Source organism: Momordica charantia (genome assembly GCF_013281855.1).
Source record: "Momordica charantia cultivar OHB3-1 chromosome 6 unlocalized genomic scaffold, Mcharantia_2.0 BLBB01000006.1, whole genome shotgun sequence".
NCBI classification, from domain to species: domain Eukaryota; kingdom Viridiplantae; phylum Streptophyta; class Magnoliopsida; order Cucurbitales; family Cucurbitaceae; genus Momordica; species Momordica charantia.
The window spans coordinates 11,633,936-11,652,445 of record NW_028275164.1 but is presented as its reverse complement, the minus strand read 5'-3'; the positions used below and the strand labels follow the sequence as shown (position 1 = coordinate 11,652,445).

The 18,510-nt window shown below is 40.9% G+C and overlaps 2 protein-coding genes across 2 annotated transcripts; both read left to right on the top strand.

The window, feature by feature from the left end:
* The first annotated feature begins 1,018 nt into the window (after positions 1 to 1,018).
* Positions 1,019 to 2,548, top strand: LOC148210687 (uncharacterized). Its single transcript, XM_088125148.1, has one exon. It carries the CDS (start codon positions 1,019 to 1,021, stop codon positions 2,546 to 2,548), a length of 1,530 nt encoding a protein of 509 aa, XP_087981274.1.
* A 186-nt stretch (positions 2,549 to 2,734) lies between these two features.
* On the top strand, positions 2,735 to 3,322 carry LOC148210686 (uncharacterized). Its single transcript, XM_088125147.1, has one exon. It carries the CDS (start codon positions 2,735 to 2,737, stop codon positions 3,320 to 3,322), a length of 588 nt encoding a protein of 195 aa, XP_087981273.1.
* Positions 3,323 to 18,510: the final 15,188 nt, after the last annotated feature.

Sequence of the window (18,510 nt, the reverse complement as noted above, 5' to 3'; positions counted from 1 at the left end):
CACCATCATCACTAGAGGACGACAGTCAATCAACTATTGATGAACTTAAAGAAGTGAACCTCGGTACAGTAGAAGAGCCACGTCCAACGTGCATAAGTGCTTCACTTTCCAGCGAGGAAGAATTGAATATATGAGTTTGCTCTCCACATATAAAGACATATTTGCTTGGTCTTACAAAGAAATGTCAGGACTTGACCCGAAGATAGCAGTCCATCACCTTGCAATCAAGCAAGGGTACCGTCCAGTAAAGCAAGCACAACGACGATTTCGGCCAGAACTTATACCTCAAATCGAAAATGAAGTCAACAAATTAATAGAGGTAGATTTCATCCGTGAAGTGAAATATCCAACATGGATAGCTAATATCGTTCCGGTGAAAAAGAAGAACGGCCAACTTCGTGTATGCGTCGATTTTCGTGATCTGAACAATGCATGTCCCAAAGATGACTTTCCATTACCCATCACTGAGATTATGGTTGATGCTACTACAGGACATGAAGCTTTATCTTTCATGGACGGATCGTCGGGATACAATCAAATTCGGATGGCTCTCGAGGACGAAGAAATGACTGCATTTCGAACTCCAAAAGGGATATACTGTTATAAAGTAATGCCTTTTGGATTAAAGAATGCCAGAGCAACCTACCAACGTGCTATGCAAAAGATTTTTTATGACATGCTCCATAAACATGTCGAGTGCTATGTTGATGATCTTGTAGTTAAGTCGAAAAAACGCGAAGATCATCTGCAGGACTTGAGAAGAGTCTTTGAGCGCCTAAGGAAATATCAGTTGAAAATGAATCCTCTCAAATGCGCTTTTGGTGTGACATCAGGGAAGTTTCTTGGCTTTATAGTACGGCATCGAGGAATTGAGATTGACCAATCCAAGATTGATGCCATCCAAAAAATGCCAGAGCCACGAAACTTACGTGAGTTGAGAAGTCTTTAAGGACATTTGGCCTATATAAGAAGATTCATCTCAAATTTAGCTGGTCGATGTCAACCCTTTCAACGGCTAATGAGGAAAGATGTGACCTTTGAGTGGGATCAGGCATGTCAAAATGCTTTCGATAGCATAAAAAAATATTTGCTTAGCCCACCTGTCTTGGCGGCCCCTACAGCCGGAAAACCTTTAGTGTTGTATATTACTACACAAGAAAGATCACTCGGAGCATTACTCGCACAAGAAAGAGAGAAAGGTAAAGAATGTGCTATCTACTACCTGAGTAGAACTTTGAATGGGGCAGAACTAAGTTATTCACCCATCGAGAAGATGTGTCTGTCACTCTTCTTTGCCATCGATAAGTTGAGGCATTACATGCAAGCCTTCACAATACACTTGGTGGCAAAAGCTGACCCAATCAAATATGTTTTATCTAGGCCAATTGTCTCAGGACGACTGGCTAAATGGGCAATCTTACTCCAACAGTACGACATTGTCTATGTTCCACAAAAAGCAGTAAAGGGACAGGCCGTTGCAGATTTCTTAGCAGATCATCCAGTTCCAACAGATTGGAAATTATCTGAAAGCTTGCCTGACGAGGAGATCTTCTATATTGAAATTACTGAGCCTTGGACAATGTATTTCGATGGTGCAACTCGAAGAAGTGGTGCAGGGGCAGGTATAATCTTCATCTCGCCAGAGAAGCATATGTTGCCATACAGTTTCACTTTTGGCGAGTTGTGTTCTAATAATGTCGCTGAATACCAAGCACTCATTATCGGTCTCCAGATAGCCTTAGAAATTGGCGTGACATATATGCAAATTTATGGAGACTCGAAACTGATAATTAATCAATTGTTGCTTGAGTATGAGGTGAAACATGAAAGCCTAATACCTTACTTCAATTATGCCAGACAGTTGTTGGGAAATTTTGAAACTGTGACCATGGAGCACGTCCCAAAAGCTGAAAACAAGAAGGCCGATGCTTTGGCAAATCTGGCTACAGCTTTAACAATTTTGGAGGATGAAGTTGTAAATATCCCACTTTGCCAAAGATGGATCATACCACCAACTGAAAGTGAGAGTGAAGAAGTGAATGCAATATCCGTCTATGTGATTGAAGAAGAAGATTGGCAGCAGTCAATTATAAATTATCTCCAACATGGAAAACTCCCTACAGATAATCGACATAGAACAGAAGTACGAAGGAGAGCAGCTCGTTTCATTTATTACAAAGAAACTCTCTATCGCCGTTCGTATGAAGGTCTTTTCCTTCGATGCTTAGGAAAAGAAGAGTCGATAAAAGCTTTAGAAGAAGCCCACTCGGGCGTATGCGGGGCTCACCAATCTGAACCAAAGCTTCATTTCCAATTGAAAAGGATGGGCTACTATTGGCCTACAATGGTCCAAGACTCGATGCAATATGCAAAGAAATGTGAGGCTTGTCAATTTCATGCCAACTTTATACATCAGTCTCCGAAGCCACTCCATCCAACTATAGCTTCATGGCCCTTTGAAGCTTGGGGACTCGATCTTGTTGGTCCTATAACTCCCAGATCATCAGCGGGACATTCTTACATTCTCTCAGGAACAGACTATTTCTGAAGATGAGCTGAGGCTGTTGCACTAAAAGAAGCTAAGAAAGAAAATGTAGCTGATTTTATTCGCACCCATCTCATCTACCGTTATGACATCCCGCATCGCATTGTCACAGATAATGGAAAACAGTTTTCCAATAGCCTAATAGAAAAATTATGTGAGAAATTTGGCTTCAAGTAGTATAATTCATCCATGTACAATGCTGCGGCAAATGGGTTGGCAGAAGCGTTTAACAAAACGCTATGTAGTTTATTGAAGAAAGTGGTCTCCAAGTCCAAGCGAGACTGGCAGGAAAGAATTGGTGAAGCATTATGGGCGTATCGAACTACCTATCGCACTCCGACTGGTGCTACGCCTTATTCTCTTGTATATGGAGTAGAAGCCGTGCTCCCTCTAGAAAGAGAAATTCCATCTCTACGAATGGCGGTACAAGAAGGACTAACAGTGGAGGATAATGCTCAGCTTCGTCTTCAAGAGTTGGAAGCATTGGATGAAAGAAGATTGGATGCCCAACAAGCGCTAGAATGTTATCAGGCCCGCATGTCTAAGGCTTTCAACAAAAAGGTACGACCTCGATCATTTCAAGTTGGTGAGCTCGTACTTGCAGTGCGAAGACCAATCATTACAACTCGACATACAGGGAATAAGTTCACTCCAAAATGGGATGGACCCTATGTTGTAAAAGAACTCTACACGAACGGAGCATACAAGATCGTGGATCAGGACGGCCTCAGAATTGGCCCAATCAACGGAAAATTCCTAAAGAAATACTATGCTTAAATTGTAACCGCTTCTTATCGCAAGAGCCTAAACTGCATGATACTCCTAGCCCACGTGAGTTTAAAAGGTGAATGGCAAAAAAAAAAAATTGTAAATGAACTACGTTATGACTTGATCCTTTTTTTTTTTTAGAAAAAAAAAGGTACGTAGGCAGCTTAAAGGAAACTTTAAGTTCAGTCCAAGAAAAAAAAATGATGCAATTTATTATCATCTTGGCCATGAAAATATTTCTTCTTCGTAAAAAAAAATATATAACAAAAAAAAATAACGCCAATAATATAAATGAGTAAGTAAACTGAGTCCATACATGTAATAATAATAAAAGAGCGAGAATGCAAAAGAAATCATGACATCATCTAAAATCGTGGCGCCCACTTGAAGTCTTTCAATTCCTGTTGCGCATCTGTCAAAAGTCCACGAAATGCCTCGAGTGATCTCACTACTGCATCATTAACAACTGGAGTGTTTTCAAGGTTGCTCATCCTCTCTCGCACTTTAGAAGCCTCAAGTTTCTGCTGGTCTCAACGCTCATTCTGTTCAAGAATAAACTTAGAAATCTCACTTCGTTTAGCTTGACAAACTTTAAGCTTGGCTTCCAACTCTTCCTCTTCTTGTAGCATGCGCGTGCGTTGTTGTTGTAGTTTGTCTTTCTCCTCAAGGGCGCTCTACTCATCACATAATATCTTCTCCAAGCTAAAGCTGCACTCTTCCAGTTGACGGTCCTTACTTGCTAAAGTCAGCTGAGAAGAAACTGAAGACTGTAGGTTATTATAATCTGCAACCTTTTGAAAATAGTCACCTACAAAGTCTTTGAGAGACGCAAGGTTTATCGCTTTAGTCTCTGAAATGGCATGAAAAATTTTGTGCGCCTCTAGCTCAAGATAAGAAGCCTTATCAAGTGAAGTACAAATGAGCTTCTTATGTAGGCGGTCCCACATGACTAAAGCAAGTTGCCGTTGAACATCAGAAATCACAGTGTCCGCACAGAAGTTGGAGACTTCAAGAGCATCAACACATATCATCTTTTGGGCAGGAATGGCATCCATCAACAAAATTGGGGGAGCTACAACCTTGCCAGTTGGCGCCTTGAAACCTCCAACACAAGCAGCAGCAAGATCAGGGACATCGGGACTCATCAAAGATAAAAGACTACTTTCCCCCATATCTTCATGAATGAGATCATCCAAAGGTGACTATAAGTTGAATAAATAAGAGGATTGTTAAGAAAAGAAGTAATAATCATAGAAGACAAGACAAATACAAACAAGAAAATAAAAAGAATTACTCACCAAATGTGTAGAAGGAAGAGCAGGACATTCCGAAGCACTCGCAACACCATCAAAGAATTTGTCGTCACAAACTACTACCAGCTCTGATTTCTTTGATCTCTTCCAATGATGATCACTGTTGCTGCTATGACTCTCCTCATTATCTTTAGCAACAAACTGTTCAACATCTAAAAGATGAATTCTTTTCCCCCCATTGTCATCACCAACTTTCTTTGCAGGTTTTGGTTTATGAGGGGGAAGAGCGGCACTGATCTTCAACTTTTGTATCCCTTCTTCAAGATAATCTCCATGTTTTACTAACCACCATTTTGTATAACGGGGAGTGACTTGGTTATGCGGATCTAGTGAACGTGCAGGGAGACGTACTTGAGATGATGTCCGAGTCAAAATACAAATTCGCCAATGATGCAACACACTATCTAAGCTGGCTGGAGGAACCTCTTCGCTCAAATCTTTTGGTATATCTTGATAAAACCCGAATGTCGACCGAACCGATAAGGACTATAAGCCTCAACGACCATCGAACCCGAGCTTCGCGATGATAAGAAACATGACCGCAAGCTTGAGAAGAGTGATAAATTATGAAATGAAAGTCGCTCGTTACCTTTCAAATCCTCATCTTTATTCCTAGATTGAAGAGTTGCATGCCATGATATATATCTTCCCCTGTGAATCATATCACGAGCTTTGACAGCGCTGAAGTACTTAGCTCTACCTTCCCCCGAATAATCAACCATCATAGGACCTCTAACTGGCACATAAGTTTTGAAATGTGTGTTGAAATAATGAGCAAGCCAACCATGAATGTAATGTATAGGAAAGCAAGCACCTGAATTCCCAGCAGAAGGCGACACATTATGGATCTGGCCGAGCCCATGATAAATGTTGGCCAAAACAGGAACAGTAAGGCTAAACGAGATCCCTTTGGCCATATAACTAGCAGTTTTGAAAACTTCTGGGCAAAGAGACAAATTCTTACTAAATACACATAACCAGCAGGAAAGAAAAGCGGCCAAATACGTTTTTTCCCTCCATTCATCTTCTATACCCAACTCGTCAAATAACTTAATTTCCCCCGCAGACCAATCACGACGTACAAAAGAAGTCCCGTCTGGATTATGGGTTGAACGAGGTCGAGAATTCTTTTGTGTCCTTCGAGTGGGTGCCTTCGTGTACTTTCGATCTCCTTTAAACCAGAAAGAGATCCACAATTTGACATGGACTCGAAAGTAAACCCCGTCGTTAGATGCTACATGATGATAAGCGGCAAAAAGATACTCACAACTTTTCGGGAGATAATCATCATCCTTAGACGTCGCTAACAACTCCGAACGACATGGAACAACTTCATCATAAAACCTGCCTTTAATAGGAAGTCCTCCTAATCTCCACATATCCCACAAAGAGATGGATAACTCTCCAGATGATGTGTGAAGAGTATTGGTTGAAGAACACCAAGCTTCACAAAACGCTCGAATTATGTCGTTGTTACGATCGTAGGTGTACAAAGAAGCCAGAACAGCATCTAACAGATATGTATGTTGTAGTGTATCCTCGTTCCGGGCGACCGTGAATTCTAACCATTCCCAATAATAGGGAATATAAAAGAATTCTCCATAAAGTTTTAACATAGGACCCCAACGAGCCGAGCCTTTGATGATTCGACGACCTAGTGTCGACTCTGGATTTGAACTTGGCTCCTTATTATGTAGGGGAGAGTCTAAAAACCATGCCGCCAAAGAAGGATCCCGAGTCAATGATTTCTCTCTAGACCATCTCGATAAATGGCCAAAATTATCTAACGGAGGCCAACCCTTTGGATTATGTATCGGCTCCTCAACTTGAAGAATAACTTCATTCTTGAACGACTGGTCTTTGTCCTTCAAAATGACTAAACACCTTTGACTGGGTGTTTTATACTGAACGCACGCACTAAGCGTGGTAACAATTATATAGATGGAAGCGCACACCTGTCAGAGTAATATAAAATGGATGGAGTATCCAAGTATCGATCCTCAAGGACTTCTAAATAATTTCCAAACTCTGAAGTTTTAAAGAATAGTGAATGTTGAAATGAGTGATTCTTGTAAAATGGGAAGTGGTCACAAATAATGGTTTTGGATTTGGGATTTGGACTTATAATAATAAAACCTAGCCCGAACTACTTCAAGTTAGCCAACAAAGAATCAAGGACATGCTAAGGATAATATGCATTTTACTTTAGAAACTAACGACTACGCTTCTCACTTTACTTATGTCTAAACAAGTTCAAAGTCCTAAGAAATTCCCTAATATGTCTATTATGAGATATATCTTAGTTTTAGGATGGAAATAGTCGCAACCTCGGGTTCAGGTCCTATGTCTAGGCTACTTAAGCGGAACCCTTATGTCTAAGGCGCTCCTCTCCTTGGTTTAACCACTCAACAATGCAAATAAGCAACCTTTTCAGTATTGACTTGTTAAGACTTACAGTGGCCTTCTCTAAATCCTAACTTTTTGGGAAAACATGTTGAGCAATGAATGGAAAGCAAAAACACTACCTCTTAGCAACCCTTTTTAGACATAAAAGGCTAACTATCCATAACCAGGCTAGAGACGGGAATTTAGAAAGACATATTGAAGAAAATACAGCAAGTAAAATGGTTGAATGTGGAATGCATGTGTGAAAAATAAAAGTTAACTAACGGAGAGTTTTTATCGGGATTGAGAGCTTCGCCCTTCTCTTTCAAGCAAGGGGGAGTGTCATGTGCTCTTTCCTCCAAAAACACAACTCTCTTAACTAAAAATAAAGTAAAGGCAAAGGAAAGATAAGCAAAGTGCTGGATTTTTATATATTTGAATAAGTAGAAAATGACTAAGTACAAATGGAAACAAAACAAGCTCAATAAAGGAATGTAAAGTGCTCGGGATTTAAAAACCAAAAGTAACTAATGAAAGCAACTCAAAAGTACTTAGAAAGCAACAAAGAAACACTAAAAATGACCAAGAGAAGGAAGCAAGGCTTGATGATTTTGGTGGAGAAGGTTACTGGAATTTATAGCTGTGCAGAATTGGTTAGGTAGGTCCTAAAACGATGGTGAATCACCCATTTCCAACTCTTTTGACTGATCAAATCGTGCTCAAACTGATAGTGGAACACTTCTTCTACACGTATGCATCGGTTGGAACCACCAAAACGCATTGGAAGACGCGTTTCATTGGAAGAAAACCAGTTTTTCTGCAGGCTTCCCAGGCGCCTGGCGCCTCCCATGTAAGTTTTTCCGTCTTTTTGCTTCTTTTGATTAATTTGCACTCCCAAATGGTCCTAAAATGTCATAAATACAATATAAGCCAACCACAAACCATAATATATGACTTTTGCATGAATTGGAACTCAAACGACCGAGAAAAATCCGAAACAAAGCTGAAACATAGTAAAAACAGCATCTAAAACCTTCTTTTTACGCATGTAAACAAGCGTAATCAACCTTTTCTTGGGATCAGGGTGTTCTGCAAAATATACCATGATCCTGCACACAAAAAAAAATGGTGTTTAGAAGGGAACATTATGATTACAAAACTTTTTTAAAAAAAAAAGTAAACAAAGGCGACCATTGCGGACTTAGGAACACCTCAACCAACGGAAGAGGCGTTAACCTACTCAGCAATGAAATCATTGTGGGGTTGCCAAAAGGTGACCGTTGCTGACCTAGGAACACCTCAACCAATGGAAGAGGCGTTAACCTATTCAGCAATGAAGTCACTGCAAGGACAGACATGAGGTGACCACCGCCGTCCTAGGAACACCTCAACCAATGGAAGAGGCATTAACCTACTCAGCAATGAAGTCACTGCAATGACAGACAGGAGGTGACCACCACCGACCTAGGAACACCTCAACCAGCGGAAGAGGCGTTAACCTACTCCACAATGAAGTCACTGCAAAGGCAGACAAGAGGTGACCACCGCTGACCTAGGAACACCTCAACCACCGGAAGAGGTGTTAACCTACTCAGCAATGAAGTCACTGCAAAGACAGACATGAGGTGACCACGGCTGAACTAGGAACACCTCAACCAACGGAAGAGGCGTTAACCTACTCAGCAATGAAGTCACTGCAAGGCAGATAGGAGGTAACCACCGCTGACCTAGGAACACCTCAACCAGCGGAAGAGGCGTTAACCTACTCAGCAATGAAGTCACTGCAAGGGCAGACAGGAGGTGACCACCGCTGACCTAGGAACACCTCAACCAACGGAAGAGGCGTTAACCTACTCAGCAATGAAGTCACTGCAAGGACAGACAGGAGGTGACCACCGCTGACCTAGGAACACCTCAACCACCGAAAGAGGCGTTAACCTACTCAGCAATGAAGTCACTGCAAGGCAGACAGGAGGTGACCACCGCTGACCTAGGAACACCTCCAACAGCGGAAGAGACGTTAACCTACTCAGCAATGAAGTCACTGCAAGGCAGACAGGAGGTGACCACCACTGACCTAGGAACACCTCAACCAGCGGAAGAGGCGTTAACCTACTAAGCAATGAAGTCACTGCAAGGGCAGACGGGAGGTGACCACCACTGACCTAGGAACACCTCAACCAGCGGAAGAGGCGTTAACCTACTCAGCAATGAAGTCACTGCAAGGTAGACAGGAGGTGACCACCGCTGACCTAGGAACACCTCAACCAGCGGAAGAGGCGTTAACCTACTCAACATTGAAATCACTGCATAGCAAATGTGATTACCGGGGGGATACCTATGAATCAGAGAATATACATATGCGCATATAAAGAAACAAGATGCATAAAATTGGCCATGGATAGAAGGGTTTGAGGACACAATTTACCTCTCAAGAAGTCGACGAAGTTGGATATTACGGTGGTAGTTGTAGATAAATTTGCAAATCTCAATTCCTAAAAGATAATAATGAGAATAACAATAATTAAAATTAAATATAAAAAATAGTAATAAATAAATAAAGCATAAAACAGGCCAAATAAAAAAATTTAATGTATAGTATTTGTAAAAATGGAGAACAGTGGTAACTGGTAGGTTAATGATTAAAAAAAAAATCATTCACTCTCCCATACATAACATAAAGTTAGAATAAAAAAAAAAGAGATTTCTTACCGACGGCAGGAGTGACAAGCAAAGGAAGATTATGACGACAACAATAACACAAAGGACTGCATGGAAAATAAAGCGACATGAGCAAAGTTGGAGATTTAAAAAAAATAATAATAATAAAATAAACGAGTCTCATAGATTCTCACCGACGATGCGAAATGAAGACGAATAAATGAAGACTATGGACTCAAGAATGATACGAAATGCTGCATAAAGAAGAAAAATATATCATGAAAAGAAGAAGAAGAAAAAAAGAAAAAAGTATTACAGACCTGAAAGCTTCCACAAGAGTAACGATGTTTCTTCGTTTTAGCTCCAAAAAACTGGAGGAAAACGTCAATCAGACTTGGAAAGAAATAGAAAAGTCTCAATCCAGTGAAGTCAAAACTAAACTTCTTTCTTTTGGATTTAATATTTCACTTTGTTAATACTAAGGATGGAGATTTAAGAAACCATAAATGTCGTTCAATAAGCACAAACAATTGGGAACATATATGAAGAATTGACGAACAAAAAAAAACGAAAAATAGAAAATCACAACACCCGAAGATTGGACGTTCGGCGGCGACGTTCAAGGAATTATTCGGCAGGATTTCAAGAAATTATTCGTTTCAGTCGGGGTTGGGCGTTCTGCGTTCAGCATTCAGCGGCGGCGTACGACGTTGGACGAGAAGTTCCTGCTGGCTCTAGCGTTTAGCGGCAGTGTTCGAACGCTCAGCAGCAGACAAGAGAAATTTTGTGTTTTGCGACGTGGGAACACAAATATACCGCCGGCGAAATGTTGGAAAATTGAAGACAAAATTAGCATATTTGGGATGGTCAAGGCCCGTGGATGGTTAAATAAAATTTGGCAAATCCCAAAATTCAAGCGAAATTTAAATCACAAATTTCGTTTGAATCAAATCTTGGATGATTTATTTTCCATTCAAATTAGATGTCTTTTTTTGCCAAAGAATTATTCCTTTTCGTAAATTCTTTGCTAAAATAAAAAAAAAGAAGAAGGGGGTGTACAAAAAAAAAAAGTCAAACTTAACCCTCAAATCGTGAAAAAAAAAACATCGCATAATATTTGTCCAATTTATGACATGTTGCAAATCTTATATGTCATACTTTACCCAGATATTCTACTCCAAAATTCAGAGGTATCAGTAGAAATTTTATCGAAAAAAAAGAAAGATCAAATCAAAATCAAAAGTCAGCGCCAAAGCTGATATGTACGTTAAATCAAACTTATGAACCATACTTCATATTTTGATCAAATGTCACATATTACATTTTTCTTTTTCGAGATCCACACACAGATATACGTGCATAAATCTCGAAAAGGGGGCATTTGTTGACGGAGAAATTTCAACTAATCACTAAATGCCATGTCACAATTTTAAATTATATTTAAGACCAATCATAAAATTACATGTGTCCTAATTAATTTAAATTGTGTCCTAAATCAATGGATGAAATAATGCACGTGTCTCTCCTATGGCCGTCCGATGGAATCGATTAATTGGACCAAACCCATAAGGAGATTGGACTCAAGCCCATGGCCCATATGTGACCCACCAAGTCTCTATAAATAGAGGGAGTCACATCCCATTGAGGGGAGGGAGAGTGGACGCATTCAGAGGATTGAGAAGAATTGCAGACTCAGAGTTTTCAGCACCCGGTGTCAAGCGAAGAATCTAGAGCCTAACTTGAAGATTGAATTGTCACTCCGCCAAGCAACCGATTGAAGAATTCTTCTCAAGACTTGAAGATCTCACAAGCTGCACTTCAAGCAAAGGAACTCTTCACAAGCTACAAGCCGAAGACTTCACAAGCCGCAAGCCGAAGATTTCATCAAACATCCAGTTTCACAGCCGAAGATTGTAAAGATTCTTCAATACGCTCGAGACTGAAAGTGACAACCTCCTTGATTCGAGAACAAGTTCATTAACCCTCGAAGCGAGCTTACGTCAGAGAGAATTAATCAGAGGATCATACAGTAGAGTTGTAACACTTATACATAAATACAAATACAAGTTCATTAACTCGAGTTTCCCTTATTGAATTTCTCGTCGAACAGTCATTATGAGCTATAAACTTTCAATAATAAAAACTTATGAATATTTCACTAAGAAGAAATTTATCAATATTAGCTGCTTTAGATATGGATACTTATAGTCTATCTGAGCATGGCTGAAATAGTTGAGACAATTACTTATTTTAAGTTAGATTTAAGAGGTTTAAATTGTAAGAGAAATAATTGATTGGAGAGAACTTTGTCTCTTCCATCAGCCTTGCCAAGACCAGATCTATCTTCAGCAAATGAACTTCTACCTTAAGCACCGCCACACGATCTCTGACACGACTCCAGATACTTGAAGGGCCAACCAGCGAGACAAATGCGAAAGGGGAGATGACGATCGTCTTAAGGATAATGGTACCATCGTACCCCAAGTATCTCCACAATAGTATGATATTATCCACTTTGTGCATAACCATCACAACTTTATTTTTGGTTTCACCCAAAATGCCTTATACCAATGGAGATATTTGTCCTTCCTTACATACCATGGATCACTTTCTTATGTGATACTTTGTTTGCATTCCTTACAAACCTAACAATCCTCCCCTCTAACAAAGTGTCGCTTGTATTCTTACCTCGAATAGTTATGCAACTCATATACTCCCGATAGGGAATGAGAGCCAACTTCTATCCAGCACGTCTAGATAGAGCACTCGCTACACGGACCACCTTGTGGGAACACCAGGTGTTGTTCTACCGCACCTTCAATCTCCTCGCCATGAACAAAGTACCTCATTCTTCCTATCAGTCTACCCAACTGTGATAAACTTCCTATGAATCTACCCGACTTGATAGGCCATGTCTTGTTCAATCACTCGAGCACAGAACATGTCTTTGTTCACTACCTCGAGCACGTTTTGTTTGATTTTGAGATCCATCCACAAGTTCCGTACTGACTATTAGGCTTGCCAACCACTTTTGTTTGGTCTCGTCTTCAAGGATTTCTCCCACACACTTAGTTTTTTTTTATTTACCATGGCTTTGACACTACAAGAATTTCAAGTTTTGACGACGAGATCTACGGCAACGAATTTGCATTTCGTCGCCAAAGGGGTCTTTCAGCGACGAAAATGGTATTCGTCGCCGAAAGTACCCCCTTTGGCAACGAAATCAGTGTTCGTCGTTGAAATTACGAACTTTCAGTGATGGAATAAACATGATTTCGTCGCCAAGTCGTCGTCGAAGATATTTTCAACGACGAGAGCAAAATTTCATCGCTGAAACCGTCTGGCGACGGTCCAACATCGACGACTTGGGTGACGAAATTATTTCGTCGACAAAAGGTTTTGGCGACGAAATTTCATCTTTTGGCGACGAATTGCATTGTCACCAAAACCTAAAATTCTTGTAGTTTGATACCACTTATTAAGAACAATGATATCCTCGTACCCCCAAGTATCTTCACAATAGTACGATATTGTTCGCTTTAGGCATAACCCTCACTACTTTTCCTTTGATTTCACCCAAAATGTCTCATACCAATAGCGATAATTGTCCTTCCTTATATACCATGGATCACTCTATTCCCTAACCAATACGAGACTTTGTTTGCAGTCCTTACAAATCCAATAGGTGATTCATCTTTCGTCGACTCCAAATTCATCACGACAAATTGGGTGGTGTCTCAGAATGGAAGAAAGTGGCAAGGCTAGATGAAATTGTGGTCACTTGTCTGCACCCTTTTGCACACAAAAATTTAGAAGGCCAACGTAGCGAACGGATGCGTCATTAACCAGATGCTATAAGCGAGGAGCCACACCTCGAAAAGTCGTGCAACGCTTGAGTGGCAAGAACCCACCTTACGCAAAAGTTGTTGGGATTGGTGGAGTCAAAATGACTGATTACGCTTGTTTACATGCGTAAAAAGAAGGTTTTAGATGCTGTTTTTACTATGTTTTAACTTTGTTTCGGACTTTTTCTCGGTCGTTTGAGTTCCAATTCATGCAAAATTCATATATGATGGTTTGTGGTTGGCTTATATTGTATTTATGACATTTTAGGACCATTTGGGAGTGCAAATTAATCAAAAGAAGCAGAAAGTCGGAAACACCATCATGGGAGGCGCCAGGCGCCTGGGAGGCTCCAGAAAAACTGGTTTTCTTCCAACTTTGCCCTTATTGAAACGCGTCTTCCAATGCATTTTGGTGGTTCCAACCGATGCATACGTGTAGAAGAAGTGTTCCACTATCAGTTTGAGCACGATTTAGTCAGTCAAAGGAGTTGGAAATGGGTGATCCACTAGCGTTTTAGGACCTACCTAACCAATTCTGCACAACTATAAATTCCAGCAGCTTCTCCACCAAATTCATCAAGCCTTGCTTCCTTCTCTTGATCATTCTTAGTGTTTCTTTGTTGCTTTCTAAGTACTTTTGAGTTGCTTGCATTAGTTGCTTTTAGTTTTTAAATCCCGAGCACTTTACATTCCTTTATTGAGCTTTGTTTTGTTTCCATTGTTACTTAGTTATTTTCTACCCATTCAAATTTATAAAAATCCTGCACTTAGTTTATCTTTACTTTATTTTTTAGTTAAGAGAATTGTGTTTTTGGAGGAAAGAGCACGTGACACTCCCCCTTGCTTGAAAGAGAAGGGCGAAGCTCTCAATCCCGAGCAAAACTCTCCGTCTGTTAACTTTTGTTTTTCACACATGCATTTCAATTTCAACCATTTTACTTACTGTATTTTCTTCAATATGTCTTTCTAAATTCCCGTCTCTAGCCCGGTTATGGATAGTTAGCCTTTTATTTCTAAAAAGGGTTGCTAAGAAGTAGTGTTTTTGCTTTCCACTCATTGCTCAACATGTTTCCCAAAAAGTTAGGGTTTAGAGAAGGCCACTGTAAGTCTTAACAAGTCAATATTGAAAAGGTTGCTTATTTGCATTGTTGAGTGGTTAAACCGAGGAGAGGAGCGCCTTAGACATAAGGGTTCCGGTTAAGTAGCCTAGACATAGGACCTTAACCCGAGGTTGCGACTATTTCCATCCTAAAACTAAGATATCTCTCATAATAGACATATTAGGGAATGTCTTAGGACTTTGAACTTGCTTAGAAATAAGTCAAGTGAAAAGCGTAGTCGTTGGTTCCTAAAGTAAAATGCATATCGTCCTTAGCGTATCCTTGATTCTTTGTTGGCTAACTCGAAGTAATTCGGGCTAGGTTTACCATTATAAGACCAAATCCCAAATCCAAAACCATTATTTGTGACCACTTCCAATTTTACAAGAATCACTCATTTCAACGTTCACTATTCATTAAAACTTTAGAGTTTGGAAATTATTTAGAAGTCCTTGAGGATCGATACTTGGATACTCCATCCATTTTATATTACTCTGACAGGTGTGCGCTTGCATCTATAGAATTGTTACCACTCTTAGTGCGTGCGTTCAGCATAACGCTAGTGAATGACGCCGGATCGAGCTAGGGAAGAGTCAGGATCGAGCCGGGACGCATCGGGGTCGAAGCTGGGATGAAAAATAGGGAAGCAAAGCGTTGCAAGCCATTTGGGCCGAGGAGGTAGCGCCACGGCGCTGTTGCAGGGCGCCACGACACTGTCCAGATGGAGGCGCAGCACGGACTTTTGTTCGTAGCGCCATGGCGCCGGGCGGCGCCCTGGCGCTGTGTCGACTTTACAAATAGCAATTTTTCGCTTTTAGGGTTTATCTCAGCTGTCTTTGAGCCGTTTTTCAGAGAGTTTCGTGGCAGATTGAAGGGGAAGGCTCGGGCATTGGCAGAGGCATTGGGATCGATCAAGATCAACGTATTCGGGATAATTAGATCTTGATTCTGTGAGTTTTTCATTCCTGTTCCTAAGCATTAATTGTGTAAAATACTTAGAAGCTAGGGGGCTTTTGTTGAGACCTCTAGGGGATATTTTGGGGAGAGTTATTGTATCAAATCCTGAAATATATTAGTGAATTACCCACATCTGAGTGGAAGACTAGACGTAGCCCTTAGTGGTGAACCAGTATAATTTACTGTGTCGTATTATTGTTATTTACTGTTTTCTTCATATTTGCATATTATTGGTTGTGTTGGATATTTTCTGTGGAAGGAGAAATTATTTAAGTCAATCAATTTCCCAACAAGTGGTATGAGAGCTGTAGGGTTGCAGCATCATGGGAGACAAATATCACGTACACCATTACTATGAAGGGGTTCTAAAGTTCACCGGTGAGAATTTCAGTTTTTGGAAGATGTAGGTAAAGGATCTTCTTACATGCAAGAAGATACACAAGACTTTAGGAGAGAGACCAGCATGGATGGTATACAAGGATTGGAATGAGATGGATGAGTAGGCCGTTGCGAACATCAGAATGTCGTTGTCGATGAACGTTTGTAGTCTGGTGGCAAAAAAACTACAATAAAAGATTTGTTGAAGGCCATGCAAGCTAGGTATGAAAAACATTCTACCAATACAAAGATACTTCTATGGATGAGGTATTTCAATATCCACATGGAGGAAGGAACCTCGGTGAATTCCTAAATTAATGAACTCACCGATATCTTGAACAAGTTAGAAGGGATGGGTGTCAAGATTGACGAGGAGGTGAAAGCTATGAGGTTGTTGACGTCTTTACCTGACAGTTGGGAGACGATGAAGACCGCAGTGTCGAATTTGCTAGGGAAAATAGCTTGAAATTTACAGCTATTTGTGATGCTGCCATTTTGAGGAAGCCTGGAGAAAATTAGGGAAAATGTCTGCATCAACTTCAGGAGCAGAAAACAGGATTGAATTAGCTTTGGTAGCTCAGAACAAAGGGAAGGCAAAGATGAGTTACAATGGGAAGCAGTAGAGATATAGCAGGGGTAGTGAGAGTTCCAGTGGAGAAGTGGATTGTTTTTACTGCCACAAGAAGGGACACGTGAAACGTTTCTGTAGAAAGTTCAAAGAAGATTGTGAGAAGGGGAGCAATTCTAGAAATGTTGCAACAGAAGAAGAACAGATTGAAGAGTTTATGGCTTGTGTTCAGAGGAACATATCTGTAAACCAATGGGTGGTGGACACTGCAGCATCAACGCACGTTGCTTCAGACAGACGTTGGTTCTTATCTCTTACTGTAGGTGATTATTGTTCAGTGAAAATGGGGAATGAGAGTATCTCCAAGTTGAGAGGAATTGAAGATGTTTGTTTGAAGACAGGCGAAGGGGCCGAGTTGGTGCTACGAGGTGTCAGGTATATTCCTAGCTTCAGATTTAATTTGTTATCCGTAGGAAAGCTAGATGACGATGGCTACAGTAGTGAGTTTAGTGGGGGTTGCTGGAAGCTCAAGAGAGAATCCATGGTGGTGGCAACAGGTCACAAGAGATCTTCTGTTTATGTGTCAGAGTTTGGGGTTGCCAAGGGTTCATTGAGACAGACTATGCACAAAGTAGCTGCAGATGGTTTAGGGTGAGACCTTAGAGGACCAGCAGCATTGATGGCCAGAACAGATCAGAAGAATCTGCCATCAGCTCAAGTAAAACAGTTGAGAAGTACAGAAAAGGGAAACGGGAATTTGATAGGCCATCGAGTTCATTCCTCAGTTGTCAGACGTTCAGGCGAGCTGGTGAAGTCGCATAGGCGAATTAGTGCATTGAAGGGTATGAGTTCTATTTCTAGTGTGGCGAAAGACTTGGCTGGGAGCGCCAAGTCATCAAGGGAATATTCCTTTAGAGGTCATTGGGTTCAATCGAGAAAGGAAGCGACGAGGACCACTTAGGTCAAGTGGGAGTACATGGCTATGTCTCTAAGTCTGAGGGACAAGACCACGTAGAGCTGTCCAGTCTCGGGGCATTGTCAGACAATGCTTGGGTAGGGCCAAGTAGTGTTGATCAGTTCGTTAATAGAGGAGTCAAAACTGTGCCTTGACGGAGGGTTTCAAGAAGTCGATGGGACACTGTTGATGCAGTTGGAGGCAGAGAAGTGTCGCTTTGTCTCCAAGTGGGAGATTGTTTGGATTGGTGGAGTTAAAACGACGTCGGATCGAGCTAGGGAAGAGTCGGGATCGAGCAAGGATGCTTCGTGGTTGAAGTGGGGATGAAAAACAGGAAAGCGGAGCGCTGCAGGCCATTCGGGCCGAGGAGGCAGCGCCGTGGCGCTGTCCAGATGGGGGCGCAGCACGGACTTTTGTTCATAATGCCATGGCGCTGTGTCAACTTTATAAATAGCAGTTTTTCACTTTTAAGGTTTATCCCAACCGTCTTTGAGCCGTTTTTTAGAGAGTTTCATGGCAGATTGAAGGGGATGGCTCGGACATTGGTAAAGGCATTTGGATCGATCAAGATCAATGTATTCGGGGTAATTAGATCTTGATTCTATGAGTTTTTCATTCCTGTTCCTAAGTATTAATTGTGTAAAATACTTAGAAGCTAGGGGGCTTTTGTTTAGACCTGTAGGGGATATTTTGGGGAGAGTTATTGTATCCAATCCTGAACTATATTAGTGAATTACCCACATCTGAGTGAAAGACTGGACGTAGCCCTCAGTGGTAAATCAGTATAATTTGCTGTGTCGTATTCTTGTTCTTTACTGTTTTCGTCATATTTGCATATTATCGGTTGTATTGGATATTTTCTGTGAAAGGAGAAATTATTTAGGTCAATCAATTTCCCAACAGATGTGACATCTAAAGCTAGCGCAACATTCAAATCGTTGCGTACAAAGAAACATGGTTGAACCCCAAGCACGTGACATAGAAAGAAATGAAGTCACATTAATGAGACATTGTTCGAATAAAGCTAAAGTGAAA